The 17,971-nt window shown below is 50.3% G+C and overlaps 1 protein-coding gene across 1 annotated transcript in view; it reads left to right on the forward strand.

Annotated features, from left to right (window-relative positions):
* The window catches only part of PPP2R1A (protein phosphatase 2 scaffold subunit Aalpha), a 36,872-nt gene extending 20,851 nt beyond the window's left edge, over positions 1-16,021 (forward strand). The window contains exons 4-15 of the mRNA XM_047837281.1: positions 339-571; positions 1,481-1,628; positions 1,731-1,886; positions 3,853-3,967; positions 4,072-4,142; positions 4,580-4,714; positions 10,686-10,859; positions 11,139-11,199; positions 11,801-11,955; positions 12,920-13,062; positions 15,318-15,409; positions 15,563-16,021. Coding sequence (XP_047693237.1) covers positions 339-571; positions 1,481-1,628; positions 1,731-1,886; positions 3,853-3,967; positions 4,072-4,142; positions 4,580-4,714; positions 10,686-10,859; positions 11,139-11,199; positions 11,801-11,955; positions 12,920-13,062; positions 15,318-15,409; positions 15,563-15,579 — 1,500 coding nt within the window. The 3' untranslated portion in view covers positions 15,580-16,021. The remainder of the gene's footprint in view (positions 1-338; positions 572-1,480; positions 1,629-1,730; positions 1,887-3,852; positions 3,968-4,071; positions 4,143-4,579; positions 4,715-10,685; positions 10,860-11,138; positions 11,200-11,800; positions 11,956-12,919; positions 13,063-15,317; positions 15,410-15,562) is intronic.
* Positions 16,022-17,971: the final 1,950 nt, after the last annotated feature.

Below are 17,971 nucleotides of genomic sequence, written 5' to 3' on the forward strand. Positions count from 1 at the left end.
TAAAATGAAGACAGTCACGGGACCTACTTCATAGGCTTCAGTGAGTTAGAGCCAGCATTGTCCCTTCCCCCCATCCTAAGTTGTGCGATGCAATGGCCCTGTTTAGGACACCCAGCAAATAGACGTTCAGTCAACATCTGTGACTATCCCTGCACTTTGAGAGCTAATGACAACTATGGCCACCTGCTCAGAAAGTGATGGGTATAAATGTGAGGTCCGTGGCTTTCACCGAAGCACCTTCAAGGGCCTTGGAGGAGATGCGCTAGCGGCATGAGGCGGGGCTTGAGGCTGGGGCGGTGGGGAGGGACCCTGCAGTGACCTTGTACTCTCTGCCACAGCCGCCCCTGGAGTCGCTGGCCACAGTGGAGGAGACAGTGGTGCGGGACAAAGCGGTGGAGTCTTTGCGGGCCATCTCACATGAACACTCGCCCTCTGACCTCGAGGCCCACTTCGTGCCGCTGGTGAAGCGGCTGGCGGGTGGTGACTGGTTCACCTCCCGCACCTCAGCATGTGGCCTCTTCTCTGTCTGCTACCCCCGTGTGTCCAGCGCCGTCAAGGCAGAACTTCGACAGTGAGTCCCAGCCTCGCCCTTAGCGTGGACCCCTTCTGTCAGCTCAGCCCCCCTCCCCCACCCGCCCCTGAGAGCTGGTGTCCCCAGGCCTGATCCAGACACAGCCTCATGCTCACTTAGGAAATGAAGACATGAGAGCTCCTTCCTCCCGTTGGGTGTGTAAGGATTTACAAGAATTACCGCGTACAAAGTGCTTAGAATGGAATCTGACTCATAAAAGCACTCCACCCGTGCTGTGTGATGCTGTCTTCGCCTGCCCTAGGTCCAGAGCCCTCACACATACGCTGGCTCAGTTTGGCTGCCTCCTCCACCCTCCTCCCTTAGTCTTGATACCCCAGAGAATTTCTTGTATGTAAGATTCTCCTGGAACAGTTCACAAAAATGCTTCTAATTGGATTAAAATCTCCCATTACTATGTGTTCCTGTCCTTGAGCAAGCTCAGGCCCTGAGCTCTTACATGACAGCATACTGATTTACAGCTAGCCACACGTGCTTCGTGTGTGTGTGTGTGTGTGTGTGTGTGTGTGTGTGTACACGTGTGTATGCTTCCCCCATGCATCTCTAATTGGAGCAGTCGCTCCTGAAAAGTAAAACCTTTGAGGGGCCCCTGACCAGCCTCTTAGCTCAACAGCTTTATATGGTCATAATGATATAATCACCTTCCATGCACTGGAACTTAACCATGTGCAGACTGACTGCTCTGCTTTCACCCACATTATCATTTAAACTTCTTATCACCCTGTGTGGTAGGAAGTATCGCCGTCAGCTCCATTTTGTAGGCCTGGGAACACTCGGGAGAGGGGTCCTGACTTGCCCGGGGTCATGCAGGCAAAGCCAGCTGCTGTTTTCACTGTATACTGCTGTGAGATCTAGGGATTCCTCCTCCTGAGCCCCGTTTCCAACCCCCAGGTACTTCCGTAACCTGTGCTCAGATGACACCCCCATGGTGCGGCGGGCCGCAGCCTCCAAGCTGGGGGAGTTTGCCAAGGTGCTGGAGCTGGACAACGTCAAGAGTGAGATCATCCCCATGTTTTCCAACCTGGCCTCTGACGAGCAGGTGGGTGCTCCCCAGCCTCCTCCCCCTCCAAACCGTGTCTACAAGGAATCCCAGAGCTAACGGGCCTCTGCCTCCCTCTCCCTGTTCCAATCCTCTCCCCAGGACTCGGTGCGGCTGCTGGCAGTAGAGGCGTGTGTGAACATCGCCCAGCTCCTGCCCCAGGAGGATCTGGAGGCCCTGGTGATGCCCACCCTGCGCCAGGCTGCCGAGGACAAGTCCTGGCGTGTCCGGTACATGGTGGCCGACAAGTTCACAGAGGTGAGTGGGGACTGTTGACGTCTCACAGATGGGGAAACTGAGGCCCTCAGAGGGGAAGGAGTGGGGCCACATACAGGAGCTGGGGTTTTAGTTAAATCCAATGGAGTCATCAGGTATTTGAGCATGAAGATCTCTGATCATCTGGCTGGGTCTCCTTTCACATGGCCAACCCGGTTGAGTAATACTGGCAACTTGAAGTGCTGTGTTGGGAAGGATTCTGAAGCCAAGTTCAGGTTCTGCAGAGAGCCATAAGAGCAGAGAAACGGTAGTACCTGTCTACTCTTGACCTAATTGAACTTTGTCCTTTTAAAAAGGGAAGGCATAGCCTGTATTAGTTTTGGGGGCTGCCATAACAAAGTACCACAGACAGGGTGGTACTTTATTCCCTCACTGTTCCTGGGTGCCGGAGGTTTGAAATCAAGGTGTCCTCTGGGGTGGTTAATCTGAGGCTTCTTTCCTCGGCTTGTAGATGGTCTTTTCCTGTGTCTTTGCATGGTCTCCCCGTTGTGCATGCCTGTGTCCTAACCTCCTCTTATAAGGATTCTGGTAATTTTGGATTAGGGCCACCTTAATAACCTCTTTAAAAATCCTGTGTTCAAATGCAGTCAACTTTGTGAGATAGTGAGGGGTTAGGACAGTTCAGCCCATAGCACGGCTCAAAACTTGGGTCAGAATGACTCCACTGGGCAGACAGAACAGGGACAAGATCCAGTGTCTCTGACTCTGAGGACAGTGCTCTTTCCATGGAGACCCAAGTTTGCTTTTCCCACCATCATGTTTGTTGACCACCAGCTCTTTTCTGGGTGCTGGGGATCCAGTGAATTCGCATTCCTGGCCTCCATGGGGCAGGCAGTCTGAAGGGGAAGGTCTACTGAGGTAGAGGGAAACGGTGCCCAGGCCGACAGACATGCATGAGGCACTGAGAATAGGAGGTGGTGCTGCAGCTGGTTCTAGAAGATGGGTGGGTGGGAGCTGGGATAGGAACTGTGTCCCAGCAAAAGGACAGCATGCGCACAGGGCCCTGGGAGGCCAGAGCCAGTGCGAGGGGCAGCATTTGGGGGTCACTCTTGGGGGCCCCATGTGAGGGAAAGCCAGAGAGAGGCTCAGGGTCTGACCTTGGGTGCACTCCACCCCATGGCTCCCTGTTCCTGTAAGTGTGTTTGTGAAAGGACTGGGAGCCTCCGGATAATATTTCCCGGGACCATCCATGTTCCCTGTGAAAATGTTAGCACGTGGCCGCACCCTGGAGGCTCAGCACCATGGTTAAAGACAATTCTGTCCTTGTCTTCTGGACAGCATGAACTGGATCACACTGGGTTTTAGATAAAAGCTCAGCAAAGGCAGGGATCTTCACACTGTTTGAGCCGCGCTTGGCCTGCAAGAGATCCTCAGTAAATACCTGTTACGTGGAGAAGAGGCAACATTTGTTCCAGGTAGCATTAGGCCCTTCAGAGTTTTTGTCTGTCCCTCTCGGTCATGAACTGTCCTGCTTCCTCCTAGGGCTTCAAGAGTCAGGGGATAGGCAGGGCCTAGCAGGCCTTCTTCCCCCTTAATGTGTATACATTTATTTTCATTAGAAAAATAATTCATCTTCTGGTAATTTGAAAAATACAGATGAATATAAATTAAAAAGCAAGAGCCATCACATGACTGGAATGTTTTTTGGTGGGGGGAGAAAACCCCACCCCAAATAGCTTGAGTGGTAGAGATGTGTTACCATTCTTAATGCAGACAACAGCGCTATGCGATAGGTAGTCTCATGGCCCTCATTTTGCTTTTAAGGAAACGGGCTCAGAGAGGCTTGAAGACTTGGCCCGGCTCACCCTGTGGTGCTGGGATTAGATCTCAGCAGTGATTCTAAGGGCGCACTCTTACCCTCACTTCTGATGCCTTGAACTTTGATTCTGGTCTCAATTGCCCAGAGTACCTGCCCAGCTGTCTCACAGCCCCTGCTTTCTGTCTGCAGCTCCAGAAAGCAGTGGGGCCTGAGATCACCAAGACAGACCTGGTCCCCGCCTTCCAGAACCTGATGAAAGACTGTGAGGCCGAGGTGAGGGCCGCAGCCTCCCACAAGGTCAAAGGTTGGTGCTGGCGACCAGAACACAGCAAATGGATGGGTGTCTGAGGGGTTTGAGGTAGAACCAGATGTCAGGTTTCACCTTCTTCTGCCTCCCTTCTTCCACAGAATTCTGTGAAAATCTCTCAGCCGACTGTCGGGAGAATGTGATCATGACACAGATACTACCCTGCATCAAGGTAATGGAGTTTGGTGGGAGGATTAGGGGAGATCTGAGTCTGCTAAAGGGATGGAGATGGGGCTTTATGGACATCCAGACGCAGATAGTCCCCAGCCTTCTGGGGCCAGGCAGACTTGGGTTGGAAGCAGTTGGGTTTCCTGAGTGCAGGCAGAATCTGAAGCTTGGGGCCGAGCTTGGAGGTGGGAGTGCTTCCTCTCAAAAGTCCCAAGAGCCTTGGGATTGGGTGGAGGCTACTGGGAACATGGAACTCTAAGCAGGTGGGACAGGTAAGAAATTGCCGTGTACCTGTGTGCCCTAAACCGTCCCTGCTCCATGCGGGAGATGGGCAAAAGCAGGCCATGGCTCAGGCCTCTTAGGAAGTGGGAGTCTGCTTGGCCATTTGCTGCTGCGGGGGTTGTCCTGATCCTGTGGCTCCCCTTTCCCTGTCCCCCCCAGGAGCTGGTGTCAGACGCCAACCAACACGTGAAGTCAGCCTTGGCCTCCGTCATCATGGGCCTCTCCCCCATCCTGGGCAAAGACAATACCATTGAGCACCTCTTGCCCCTCTTCCTGGCTCAGCTGAAGGATGAGGTAATGGTGCCGGGAAGGCTCTGAGCTCTGTATTGGCAGAGGTGACAGGTGGGTCAGCTGCTTTCCTAGATTGGTCTGGAATCTCCTAGAATCTCAACAGACACCCAGGTCCCAAATGAGTTGGATATTGGTGGGCACAACGGAGTGTGTGTTCACTCATTCACTTATTAGGCAATGTTTTGCACTCCCTTGCTCTGTGCCAATTCTTTCTCTGGGGATCAGGGACACCAAAAGAGACTAAGACAGTTTCACTCCTCAGAGACCTTCAGAGACTGACAGTGGAGAGAGAGAGATGGGCAATCCCATGATCGCATAGGTGCTGTGATAAGTTCATGTCTGTTAGGATTTAGGCAAAGATGCCGTAATAAAGACCCCCAAATACAGTGGCTTATGTAAGATAATTTTCTTACAACAGTTCAGAGCTAGGTGGGTCCTATATGAGGGGTTACCTCTGCTGACCTCCACACTCTCTGGGTCTGAGGCAGCTGCTCCAATCTTCACCATCCCCAGCCAGGATGAAGGCAGAAGGTATTAGACAACAGGAAATGTGTGGTCCTTGTAAGAGGGCACCCACCAGTCTGTTCCACGCCCCACACGCCCCACTGGCCAGAGCCAGTCATTTGACCACACCTTGCCATTCATTTGGGCTGGAGTACAGAAGATGAGAGTGCCAGGCGGGGGCTAGACAGGTTGTGGGGTGACAGCCAGGGAAGGAGTTTGGACTTGAACTATGGGCATCACAGATGTGGGTGCCAGAAAGGAACCCTGAGGCTACTGTCAAAGAAAGATTGCAGCAAGGAGGCCAGAAGAGGTGCAGGGAGACCAGACTCGTGGGAGAGGAGGTGTGGCTACACGTTTTCTTTTATAAGGGTGCTTTTTGTAGCTATAGCTTGTTACAAATATAGTTTGTATTTGCTTGTGATGCTTAAGTGGAGACAGCTTGGCTGGTGAGCGTTGGCTTCTGTGTCCTTTTAACACCTCACCAGGGTCTCGAGGAGCATTTTGCTTCCTGGCATCAAAGGGAGCTCCACATTCAGCTTGCATGTGAAGGTGAGCCCACATGTGCTACAGCAGTGCCACAGCTAGGGCCGGTTTCTGCACCAGCTTCGCCTTCAGCAAGTGCTACATGATGGTCCTGTTCCCGCAGCCGTAGTGCACCCCAGGGCAGCTTCTCTTGCAAAGAAGACAAGACCCATCATGGTTTTTTTTGTCTTTTTCCTTTGTCTTTTTTTTTTTTTTCAACGTTTATTTATTTTTGGAACAGAGAGAGACAGAGCATGAACGGGGGAGGGGCAGAGAGAGAGGGAGACACAGAATCAGAAACAGGCTCCAGGCTCTGAGCCATTAGCCCAGAGCCCGACGCGGGGCTCGAACTCACGGACCGCGAGATCGTGACCTGGCTGAAGTCGGACGCTTAGCCGACTGCGCCACCCAGGCGCCCCTCCTTTGTATTTTTTAAAAATATTTATTTAATTTTGAGAGGGAGAGATCGAGCATGAATGAGAATCCCAAGCAGACTCTGCACTAACAGACCGACATGGGGCTCAAACCCACGAACTGTGAGATCATGGCCTGAGCTGAGACTGAGTCAGACTCTTAAAACCAACTGAACCACCCAAGTGCCCTGACCCATCGTGGCTTTCTTGGTGTGCGATACTCATCTGGCTTGTATCTGGAATTTCAATTCTAGACCTGTAAACTTTACATTTCATACTTGATAAGATTTATAAACTTACGCAAATAAAAAGGGCCTTTTTCTGGGTATGCCTAAACAGAGGTTTTTAAATGGTTTAAGCCATCGTATTTGTATCTTCTCTTGTGTTCAGGACACTGGCTTGTGCAGCAGGGGCTCAGAGATGACCTCCCAGGAGCTGGGCAGGCACTAGCCCTGTACAGTCCAGGCCTGCTGAGTTAACCCTTCACTGCACACACTCACTTGGTTTATTGGTTCATTTCTACGCCTTGTTCTTTTGTTTGCTTGTGTTTTAACAAGGAAATAGTTTTTTGCCATCCCTGAGGGTAAGTGGTGTCTGTGGGAAAGCCTTCATCTGAGAAAGGCCTCTCTTGTCTCTGGTCTCTGGCTGACACGGAGTCTCAGAATTGTACCTGACCTTTTCAGATGCCCCAGCGAGGGTTGCTCTTGAGCTGTGGCCCGGAGTTTTTCTTCTGGGCTTTCTGAGATGGCAGGTGCTCCACATCAGGGAATGACGTGGCAGCCGGGGGAAGGAAGCCTGTTGACAGAGGAGGCTTAGCTCGGCTCCTGTGCTGCTGCAGAGCCCAAATCCAGTTAGACGATGTGCTTTGTTGGGGGCCCATTTCTTCCTTGTCTCCAGAGGTGAGACTCCCAAGTAGGCACACACCATATTTTTCCATCCTTAGAATTGTGTATGGCTAACCTTTGGAGAAAGGAAATCGGCCCACTCACTGTTGGGACATTTCCGTTCACATCCCTGGATAAGTGCTAACTCCCCTAATTTTTCATCGTGTTTGAAAACTGAGGCCAGACTCCTCACATGGGTCTCTGCTCAGTGCAGGAAGGCCATCACAGTGGTTTTATATGCATTTCAAATGTCTTTTATTCAAATGAGCCGTCAATCCAGTTAGTTTTCAACTTATTCAAAGAAGAAATTTCCCTCTCTTTTGGGTATTACAGATGCCTTCATTCCAAGTGGGGTAATGCACAAGGCTCTCTCCTCTCCCTTCCCAGCCCTGACTCTGACCGCATCTTGGTCCGCTCAGTTGACTTGAATCATCCTCAGTACTTTCCCCTGGAGTAGATTGTGACTCATGTACGTCTACACTAACGCACTTTTCTAACCTGGGGTTAGGATGGCAGACAGGGCAGCTCCCGCTCCAGGAATCTTTCTTAGGGAAAGAAAGAAGAACAGGTATAGTCTCTCATGTAAGTTCAGGCTTTTAAACAACTGTCACAGGAAAAGGACACCAGCAGGGTGGACATCACTGGAATAGTTCCTCCCTTCCTCAGCATCCTTGGCTCTAGAAAGAACTGAATTAATACCTTGTAGGGAGGGACATGGTGTTGGTTCTGAGAGTTCTTTAGCCGTTGGACTGGCCAGCCGGAAACTGGCTGTCTTCTGTTCCTAAATGAGACCTTACAGTGTTTGATAAAGAAAAGATGTGCTCGTAGGCAGGGCCTCTGGGGATTCTACTCTGGAGGTACCGGCCAAGCCATGCTGTCCTCACAGTAGTGGCCGTACCCGTCACGGCTGCTGCATCTACGCCCCCACCTCCATGCTCAGGGTCAGCGATAGGCTAGAACAGCCCTCTTCCCAGAAGAGCTGTCACACTTGTGGTTGCTGTTGATCAAAGTGAATGGATAAAGTCAGTGAGGGAGCAGGTGCACAGGAGACCCGGCACGAGCCCCCAGATGTCTTCTCCTGGCAGTCCTATGGACGGCGCTTAAATCTCCCACAAGTGATGTGTGACCGCGTGTTGCCAACCAAGGAAGCTCACTGCGCCTTGGTTTCCAGGGATTTTATAGAGGGTTTGGTCAGCTAGCCAAGGAATGGAGCTGCCTGCATGGCTGACCTCAGTTACTCTGTATCCAGCCCCTCCAGAGGTCAAGTTGGTACCTCATGGCCCACGGCCCTCCCTGTAAGTCATGTTGTTAGAGTTGTCTGTCCGGCATGGCCCAAGCTTCCCAGGCGACCACAAAGACGCTCTCATCAGACAGGATATTCTCCCAGGAGCTGGTCAGGGGCCCAACCCTTGTTTGGAACATGCCTAATTGGATCTGGATCGACCTGGATCTTCGGAGTTAAACCCATTATGGCACTGTGTACTTGTTTACTTGGTTCATTGATTCGTTTCTTACTTGGTTCAGGTTACAAAGAACTACTTGTGACGTTTGCCATCTGGGAACATACGATTTGGAACAAGGTTCTAGTAGGGCTTCTGTTTTTTGTTTGTTTTTTAAATTTGCAAATTTTTTTTCTTTTCAAATTTCTATATAAATTCTAGTTAGTTAACATATAATGCAATATTAGTTTCAGGAATAGAATGCAGTGATTCGTCACTTGCATACGGCACCTGGTGCTCATCACAGGTGCCCATCCCCCCACCGACCTCTTTCCATCAACCCTCAGTTTGAGTCTCTCATGGTTTGTTTCCCTCTCTCTTTCTCCCCTCCCATATGTTCATCTTTGTTTTTGTTTTTTTAATTTTTTGTAACGTTTGTTTATTTTTGAGAGAGAGATAGAGAGAGAGAGACAGCATGAGGGGGAGGGGCAGAGAGAGAAGGAGACACAATCTGTAGCCGGCTCCAGGCTCTGAGCTGTCAGCCCAGAGCCTGACATGGAGCTCGAACTCACAAACCGTGAGATAATGACCTGAGCCAAAGTTGGACATTTAACCAACTGAGTCATCCCGGCACCCCCATCTGTTTTGTTTCTTAAATTCCACATATAAGTGAAATGGTACGGTATTTGTCTTTCTCTTGACTAACTTCTTTCACTTAGCATAATACACTCTAGCTCCATCCACATTGTTGCAAATGGCCAGATTTCATTCTTTTTCATGGCCAAGTAATATTCCATCTATATTTATATGCCACATCTTCTTTATCCTTCCATCAGTTAATGGACATTTGAGCTCTTTCCATTCTTTGGCTATTGTTGACAATGTTGCTGTGAACATCGGGGTGCATACACCCCTTCGAATCTGTATTTTTGTATACTTTGGATAAATACCTAGTAGTGCAATTGCTGGGTCATGGGGTAGTTCTATTTGTAACTTTTTGAGGAACCTCCATACTGTTCTCCACAGTGGCTGCACCAGCTTGCATTTCCACCAACATTGCGAGAGGGTCCCCCCCCCCCCCCCCCCCCCCCCCCCCCGCCATCCTCGCCAACATCTGTTTCTTATGTTGTTAATGTGAGCCATTCTGACAGGTGTGAGGTGGTATCTCATCGTGGTTTTGATTTGTATTTCCCTGATGATGAGTGGTGTTGAGCATCTTTTTGTGTGTCTATTGGCCACCTAGATATCTTCTTCAGAAAAGTGTCTCTTCATGTCTTCTGCCCATTTCTTCACTGGATTATTTGTTCTTTGGGTTTTGGGCATGATAAGTTCTTAATAGATTTTGGATCCTGACCCTTTATCTGATATATCATTTGCAAATATCTTCTCTCATTCTACAGGCTGCCTTTTAGTTTTGTTGACTGCTGTGCAGACTTTTGTCTCGATGAAGTCTAAGTAGTTCATTTTTGCTTCTGTTTTGATTAACAGTAACTGTTTATGTGCCTTTTCTTTTAAGTTGTTCTCCTCCTTTAGGGAAGTAGGTGGGGTACATGTGTTTGTGTCTGTGTATCTTATAATATATATGTGCATGTACTTATATAGTAAGTCAGCGCTCATAATATCGGTAGTCAACAGGCAGCTGAAAGTGCATTCCTTCAGCAGAAGTGTATTGAGTGCCTGCTAAGGGCCAGAGACTCTGCCGGGTCCTGGAGACATAAGGATGAATGAGACTTACTCCTCACAGAGCTCAAAGACTAGCGGGAAGAATAGAAGTCATAGAAGTGATACTAATGAGCTCCCGCACATCACGCCTCTTGTGGATCAGACACCAGCAGGCACTTTAATGGTCTCAACCACCCTCGAGGCAAGATGTATGTTTCCCTGTCACAGATTAGTATCCAGGGAAGCCCTGTCCTTTGCTGCCGGGCTCACAGCTGCCACACAGCAGAATGGGAATGTTATCATGTCTGTTTTTTCCAGAGCACCATATTTTTGCAGTAATTGCTGCCAGTTCTTCAGAAAAGCTAAGCATCTCTTATGCTCTGTGGTGAGATTCAAAAAGCTGCTCACGTAATGTGCTTGCTGAAGAGGAGCTGGACAGGGCAGTAGGCCCTCGGGAGGTGGTGTGGCTTCTAGGGAGTTGATGCTGTGCAGCTCTGTGAGCTGTCTTCTGGGCCAGGTGCATCCTCTTAGACCCCCATCCTCCTCTCAGTGCCCGGAGGTGAGGCTGAACATTATCTCCAACCTGGACTGCGTGAACGAGGTCATTGGCATCCGACAGCTGTCCCAGTCCCTGCTGCCCGCCATCGTGGAGCTGGCCGAAGACGCCAAGTGGCGGGTGCGGCTGGCCATCATCGAGTATATGCCCCTGCTAGCCGGACAGCTGGTGAGTGAGGCGGCCTGGAGTCAGGCCTTGTTGTGTTCAGCGTGTCCAGGGCTCTCACAGTGTCACCAAGGCCCCCCGAAGGCTGTCTGGGGAGTAGGAGGAAGGGGCATGGGAAATGGGGCTGTAAAGGTGAAGAGACTTCCGTTAGAACAGAGAAGGGAAGGGAGTCCCCCAGGGGAAGCTGAGGAGTATCTGATGTGTTTGGGTGGGTGTGTTTCCCTGTGTATCGCTGGAAACTCCCCAATCTCCTTTGATTCCTTCTCTTTTTTTCTCCTGCAGGGGGTAGAGTTTTTTGATGAGAAGCTCAACTCCTTGTGCATGGCATGGCTTGTGGATCATGGTGAGTCCCTCCGGCAGGTGGGGGAGGATGTTGATGCTCCAGGAAGGATGGACTCGGCATTGACTGGGGCTTGCAGGGGTGTGGAATCACTGCCCCAGGCCATCTGCCGCTTATGTGGACCAGCTCCCTTTTTAGAATCCTGGACAAGGGCAGGGTGGGAAGGGAAACAGAGCAGATCACCCAGGGGCGGCCTGGCCCGGTACAGTGTAGAGAGTGCCAGGGCGGCTGGGCAGGTGACTCGGGCTGGAATCCTGCCCCTGGCTGTGGAAACTCGAGCACACTCGTCTGTGAAACGGGTGAGAACTGCTCATTGTTTTCACTGAGGTAAAAGTGTTTGTTTGTTTCACTGCCATTCCAAGTATTAGTTACTAAATAATTTGCTTAGGCATATCAGTTTACCCATCTGTAAAAAGGTCAGTAGTGGAAGCTGTGTCTTGGAGCTGTTGGGAAGATACTGCACGAAAAGAAACCGCACTTTAGCAAGTAGCACAGGCTTTGCTTCACCTGCAGCCTGGCACCCAGGGCTGCCCGGTCAGCAGTAGCGAGGGACTGCTCCCTGCCCGCTCAGCCCTTCACCTTCTGAATCCCCACCCTTTTGCAGTCTATGCCATCCGTGAGGCGGCCACCAGCAACCTGAAGAAGCTGGTGGAGAAGTTTGGGAAGGAGTGGGCCCATGCCACTATCATCCCCAAGGTCTTAGCCATGTCTGGGGACCCCAACTACCTGCACCGCATGACTACACTCTTCTGCATCAATGTGAGTGCCCCCACCTGCCCGCTGGCCTGTCCCCCAGGGAACTGAGAGTACCTGGGAGAGGAGGGATGGCCGGGGTCCTTAGGAAGACATCTGGCTCGGGGTTGGGGGCGGGGAGGAGGGCAGGGATGGGTCCCTGGGGAACTACAGGCCAGGGTAAGGACCTGCATGGGGAGAACCCAGGACTGGGGAGGTTTGGCCTGCTGAGCAGTGACTGCCAAACCTTTCGGAGCATCCCTCTTGTTGTCTATAAAGTATATGTGTATATTTACATATGATACATTGTTTATCTGTGCACGCTCTAGAGTCAGACCTACTCATTAATTCTAGTTCTGCCATAGATTAGTCATAGGCCTTGGGACATTTCCCAACTGCTCAGTGTTTCAGTTTTCTTACCAATAAAGCACTCATCCTGTTAATCACAATACCTTACTCAGGAGGTTGTAAAGATTAATCTGGCCATACACGCACAGGGCTTAGAACAGTTGTGTTATGTGGAGCAAGAGCTCCTTTCTAGTCACTTAAATAAACCATCCACATAGCTAGAAATTAAAAGATAGAATTTAACAACATATAAATATAACTGAGTGTTCTGATGATTTCTTCCCACATCTCACTTTGGAAACCATCACACTAAGGAAAGCATCATGGGGTTAGGAATCCAGCCCATCCCCAGAAGATAAAGGGAAGTCTGAGGATGGGGAGATAGGACCAGGACAGTCTGAGCTGAGGGCTTCCAGGATAGGGAGACAGTGGTATTAAGGTGTTAGGAGGGCGTTAGTAGAGATGGCAGCCTCGGGAGAATAAACTGTTCCAGAGTGAGTGAACCTGGGCTCAGAGGCCCCCATGTTGCTCAGCGACACCCTCAGGCGTGATGATCACTGAGGTGGCCTGGTCAGAGGAAGGAGGAATTGGGAGTTAGCCATGAGCTTTGTATAATCACCTCTCTGTCACTCACCGCCCCCAGGTGCTGTCTGAGGTCTGTGGGCAGGACATTACCACCAAGCACATGCTGCCTACAGTTCTGCGTATGGCTGGGGATCCTGTCGCCAATGTCCGCTTCAATGTGGCCAAGTCCCTACAGAAGATAGGGCCTATCCTGGACAACAGGTGAGGTCTGGACCCTCCTTCACACACCGGCGGGGCTGATTCTAGGCATCTTAATCTTTGACCTTTGAAGTTGGAGCCTAGGGTTGGAGACCCAGCGTGGCTCTTGCTGTGTAAGCCTGGCCGGTCTCTTCATCTTCCCAAGGTCTTAGTTTCCTCAGATGTGGAATGAGAATTCCCATGGCCCACCTCATAGTGGGAGGGAGGCAGTAGGATGGCAGTTGTGTATATACTGGTAGCAACAGGGAAGAAAATGAAATTAGCAAGTTTTAATTATTTTTGAATGTGTGTGTATGTGTATTCTTATTGCATCAAACCCATCAGATATCAAGGAATAAATTTAATAAAAGATGTAGAACATTTTTAGTGAAAACTATAGAACATTGCTTTGAGAAATTAAAGATTCACTTAATATTCTTGGATGGAATTGTTCCCCAAATGTATGTATAGATTCATTATAATCTCAGTCAATCTTAGCAGGTTCTTTATTGAAAAATTGACAAGTTGATTCTGGAATTAACAGAAACGAAAAGATCTGGAGTAGGAAAAGTGGTCCCAAAAAAGAAAAAAGTTGGAAGACTTCTAATACCAGATACCAAGACTTATGATACCATGGTAATTAAAAAGTGAGGTGTTGGCACAATAATGTAGCCCAATGACCCAGAATCAAGGGCACAGAAACAGACCTGTGTGTATATAACAGTAGGTGCTACTGCAGTTGAGGAGTGAAATGTAGGTATTTTCATAGACAGCCCAGTCAGTTGGATATGCATGGGGGGGGCGGGGGGCAGGTTCCCACTTCAGTGTGTGAGCGAATTAGAGATAATCGACCATAATCAGAAAAATAAAAAAGATTTTAGAAGAAAATTTGGGACAAGATCTTTAAGACTTAACAAAGATTTATTAAATTGCTCAGATTTGTTAAATAGCTCACCAGGGGATAAGGTTGGTGAGTTCTCCTTGATTGAAAAGAACTTCATTGAAAGAGAACATTATGAGGGGCCCCTGGGTGGCTCAGTTGGTTAAGCGTCCAACTGTTGACTTTGGCTCAGGTCATGATCTCAGGGTCGTGAGATCCAGTCCCAGGTCGGGCTCCGCGCTGGGTGTGGAACCTGCCTAAGAGTCTCTCCCTCTCCCTCTCCCCCACTTCCCATGCCCCCTCTCTCTCAAAAAAAGAAACACATTATGAGAGTAAAATGGCAAGCCACTGATTGGGAGGATTGGGGGTAATACCTATTTCTGACTAAGGATGGACTCATCCAGACTACTTTCCTACTAATCAATAAGACAAACCCCCAAGAAAGATATGGGCAAAACCGACTTGAAGACGCACTTCTGAAAGAAGATCTCCTTGTAGCCATTAATATGTGACAGGGTGCTCAACATCATCAGCCATCAGGAAATCGCAAATGAAAATACACCCCAGAATGGCTTAACCTGAAAAAAATTCGGGGTCATTCGGCGTTTGTAGAATGGCTGGAACTCTCATACACAGCAGGTGAGGCCGTGAGTGGCATATAGGTGCAGTCACTCTGAAAACTGGTAGAATCTAGTGGAGCTAAGTGTAAGTACACTGTGAGCCAGCACAGCACGTCCATTCCTGGAGAAACGAGTGCTTATTTGTAGCAAAAGGACGTTCGTGGTAGCTTTATTCATATTAGCCACGGAATGGAAACACTCCCAAGTGCCCACCGGCAGTGCAGTGGATAAAATCGTGGTTTGTTCATACTGTGCGAGACTGTATTGAGCAACGAAGACGCCTGCTCTACTTAACACAGGTGATTCTCACCAGCGTCATGTTGAGTGAGAAGCCGGACGGATCCAGGGAAACAGCCTGTGTGATTCCACTTCTGTCAAGTTCCAAAATAGGCAAAACAGATCTAGATGATAGAAGAGAGAATGGTAGCTGTGTGGGGCAAAGGAACGGTTCTGTTAACTGGAAGGGAACATGCCTTCATTTCCCCAAACACTTGACTTGCTGTGTGGGTGCATTTCCCAGGGGCCCTTACTGGAGAGTAGATACCTCCCCCTTGGCTCCTGTTGGGCCAGGTACTTCTCCTTCAGCACTTGATATGTCTCTGTTAATTATCTTCCTCTGTCCTAGTTTGTTAGCCTTCCAGCCCGCAAAGTCATTTCATCTCTGGGCACACGTGCGTGTCTGTATCTGAACCCCTCCTTGCCCAGAAACCCTCTGCCTCCCTCACGCCCCCAGCCTAGGTTGCCTCACCCTTTCCCTCGCCTTTCCTTTCTCCTTCCAGCACACTGCAGAGTGAAGTCAAGCCCATCCTAGAGAAGCTGACCCAGGACCAGGATGTGGATGTCAAGTACTTCGCCCAGGAGGCTCTAACTGGTAAGGCGTGAACTCAGACACCCCGGCGGGAGGGTGGTGTACAAGGACGAGCCTAGGCCTGAGAACAGCAGCTCCTGGGAGGGAGAGATGCAGAGCAGTTGGGGGCAGAGGGCTAGCTGTGGTTCTGACTCCCTCCTGTTCCTGTTCCCCCAGTTCTGTCTCTCGCCTGATGCTGGAAGAGGAGCCAACGCCGGCCTCTGGTGTTCACCCTCCCCCGCCAAGTCCCTCCCTCAGGGAGACGGTGGGGGGCCTTTGGCTGTCACTCCCTGTGCATGGTCTGACCCCAGGCCCCTTCCCTCAGCACGGTTCTTCCTCTCCCCAGCCTGGGAATCCGACTTCTTGCTGTCCACCTCCCGAGGGCCTTGGGGAGCACAAGGTGGGACAGGGCAGTGACCCTGGGAGGAAGGGGCCACTTCCATCCGCAGAGATGTGAGTGTCCAGGGTCACTGGCTCCGGCTGCTGTAATGGGGACCCCCTACCCCATCTTCTCCACCTCCTTTCTCCCTTCCTCCCTTCCTCTCCCCACCCCCTTCAGTGGTTTTTTTGTGTGTCGACTGTGCCGTTTTTATTTTGTTTTTTCCCTTTTCACAGAGAAATAAAGGTCTAGAAATAGCTGGTCCTCTGGTTTTAGTCACTAGCATGGAGGAGGGGTGCCACACCAAGGCCATGCTTTCTCCCACTCTCTTTGGGGAAGACCTAATTATTGGGCTTGGGATTTCTCTGGGGAACCACCAGGAGTGTAGCTGGCCTGCAGGGTAGAGAGGGTCCATGAGGTGTCTGTGGCCAGCAGAGGCCTGGCTGCAGCTTAGACTCACAGACATCAGCCAAGTATGTGGTGGTTCATAGCAGGTGCCTTGGAGCCAGACTGCCTGGGTCCAGATCCCAGTTCTTTTAGAAATGGCTGTGTGACCTTTATTGAGTAGGTTACCCAGTTTCCCCAAGCTCAGTTTTGTACTTTGTAAAATGGGGAAAATGGTAGAGTCGAGATTGCAGCGTGAGGACTAAATAAGTTCATAGATGTCAAGTGGGTAACCGCACGTAGCACGTGAGAAGCTATGCCTTGCTGGAGAGCCCCCTGTGGGTCAGGCCCTGCTGCTGAGGAAGCCCCAGGGCCGTCACAGGGAATGAGTGGGAAGGGTACCGGCAGGATGGAGCCCGTTGTCCCTCAATACCAGTTCTTCCCATTTCTTCACTAATAGAGACACTCTGCTTTGTAGCTGGGCACGTCTGCCTGGATTCAGGGCGTTTTCCAGGTCTCTTGACATTCGAAGTGGCATTGTGACTAAATTCTGCCCAATAACATGTGAACAGAAGCGGTGCGTGCAGCTTCTAGGAAGTGTTCCCCAGGAGGAGCTATGCACCCACTGCTTTTCCTCCTTCCTGCATTTTAGACTACAGATGAGATGACTGGAGTGGGAGCAGCCATCTCGGGCCAGTAAGCCCAGCAAGGTAGCAGAACAAGATAAGAGGAGCCTGGGTCCCTGATGCTGTGACAGCCCACAGCAGTGTGGGTTACTTGGGGGAGTTAAACTGTTTGACTCACTGTTCATTTGGGGTTTCGTCACTTGCAGGTCACCAAATTCTAACTGATGCAGGGGCCAAAGAGCCCCCGAGAGAGGAACAGGAGACTTAGTGGATGGTGGTACGTGTAAGGTTTCACAGAGGACGCGATACTGAGTGAAATTTTGCTCAGCCGGGTGGACGGGAACTTGGCACTGGGTGGCAAAGCGATTTCACCAGCTCAGCCCTCGTGTTACTGAGTCCCTACTGTTAGGCCCGACTGCGCCCTGGGGGATGAGGGTGAAGGAAACCGTTCCTCCCGTTTTTGACTTACGTTGGTTTCATAAGGGAAGGGTCTGTGGCTTACATTCAGGCCCCACCCTGCACCCAACACAAATGTACCTTTCCTGGGGTATAAATATTTGAAGGACTGACTGAGTGAAGAATTGATGAAGTTGGGGGTGGGGCAGTGTGATCGCTTTCAGCATGATGAACGTTCAAGTTCAGTAGGCAGTCTACCACTAATTGTTGAAAGAACATTCAGATGGATGCGTGGTGTTTCATCTATATATTACTGTGTAACAACACACCTGCAAAACTTGGTGATTGAAAACAATGAAAATGTATTCCTCATCATTCTGCAGTCTGGGCTCAGGTCAGTTGGAAGCTTCCTCCATATGGTATCTGCTGGAGTTGGAATGTTCAGGATGAGTTTGTCACTCCCGTGTCTGGGAGTACCACCTCATCCGAGACCTGTTACAGCACCGTGACCTCTCCAGGGTGGCTGGACCTCTTTATCTGATGGCTTATGGTTCCAAAGCAGCTTCCAAGAGAACGAGTCCCAGTTTACTCGCTTTCAAACCTCTGCTCGCATCACAAACCAAAACAAGTCACATGGTGAAGCTCAGAGTCTGTGTGGGGAGGGACCTCGCAAGATGTGAAAACCTGGAGGGTATGGTTCACTGGGGGGCTGCCAGTAATAGTCTCCGACACATGGTCCAGAGAGAAACTTCGAGTTCCATCTTAGCTCTGTTAGAGGCGGGTGGAGGCATCAACAGCATA

Source organism: Prionailurus viverrinus, chromosome E2 (assembly GCF_022837055.1).
Source record: "Prionailurus viverrinus isolate Anna chromosome E2, UM_Priviv_1.0, whole genome shotgun sequence".
Taxonomy (NCBI): domain Eukaryota; kingdom Metazoa; phylum Chordata; class Mammalia; order Carnivora; family Felidae; genus Prionailurus; species Prionailurus viverrinus.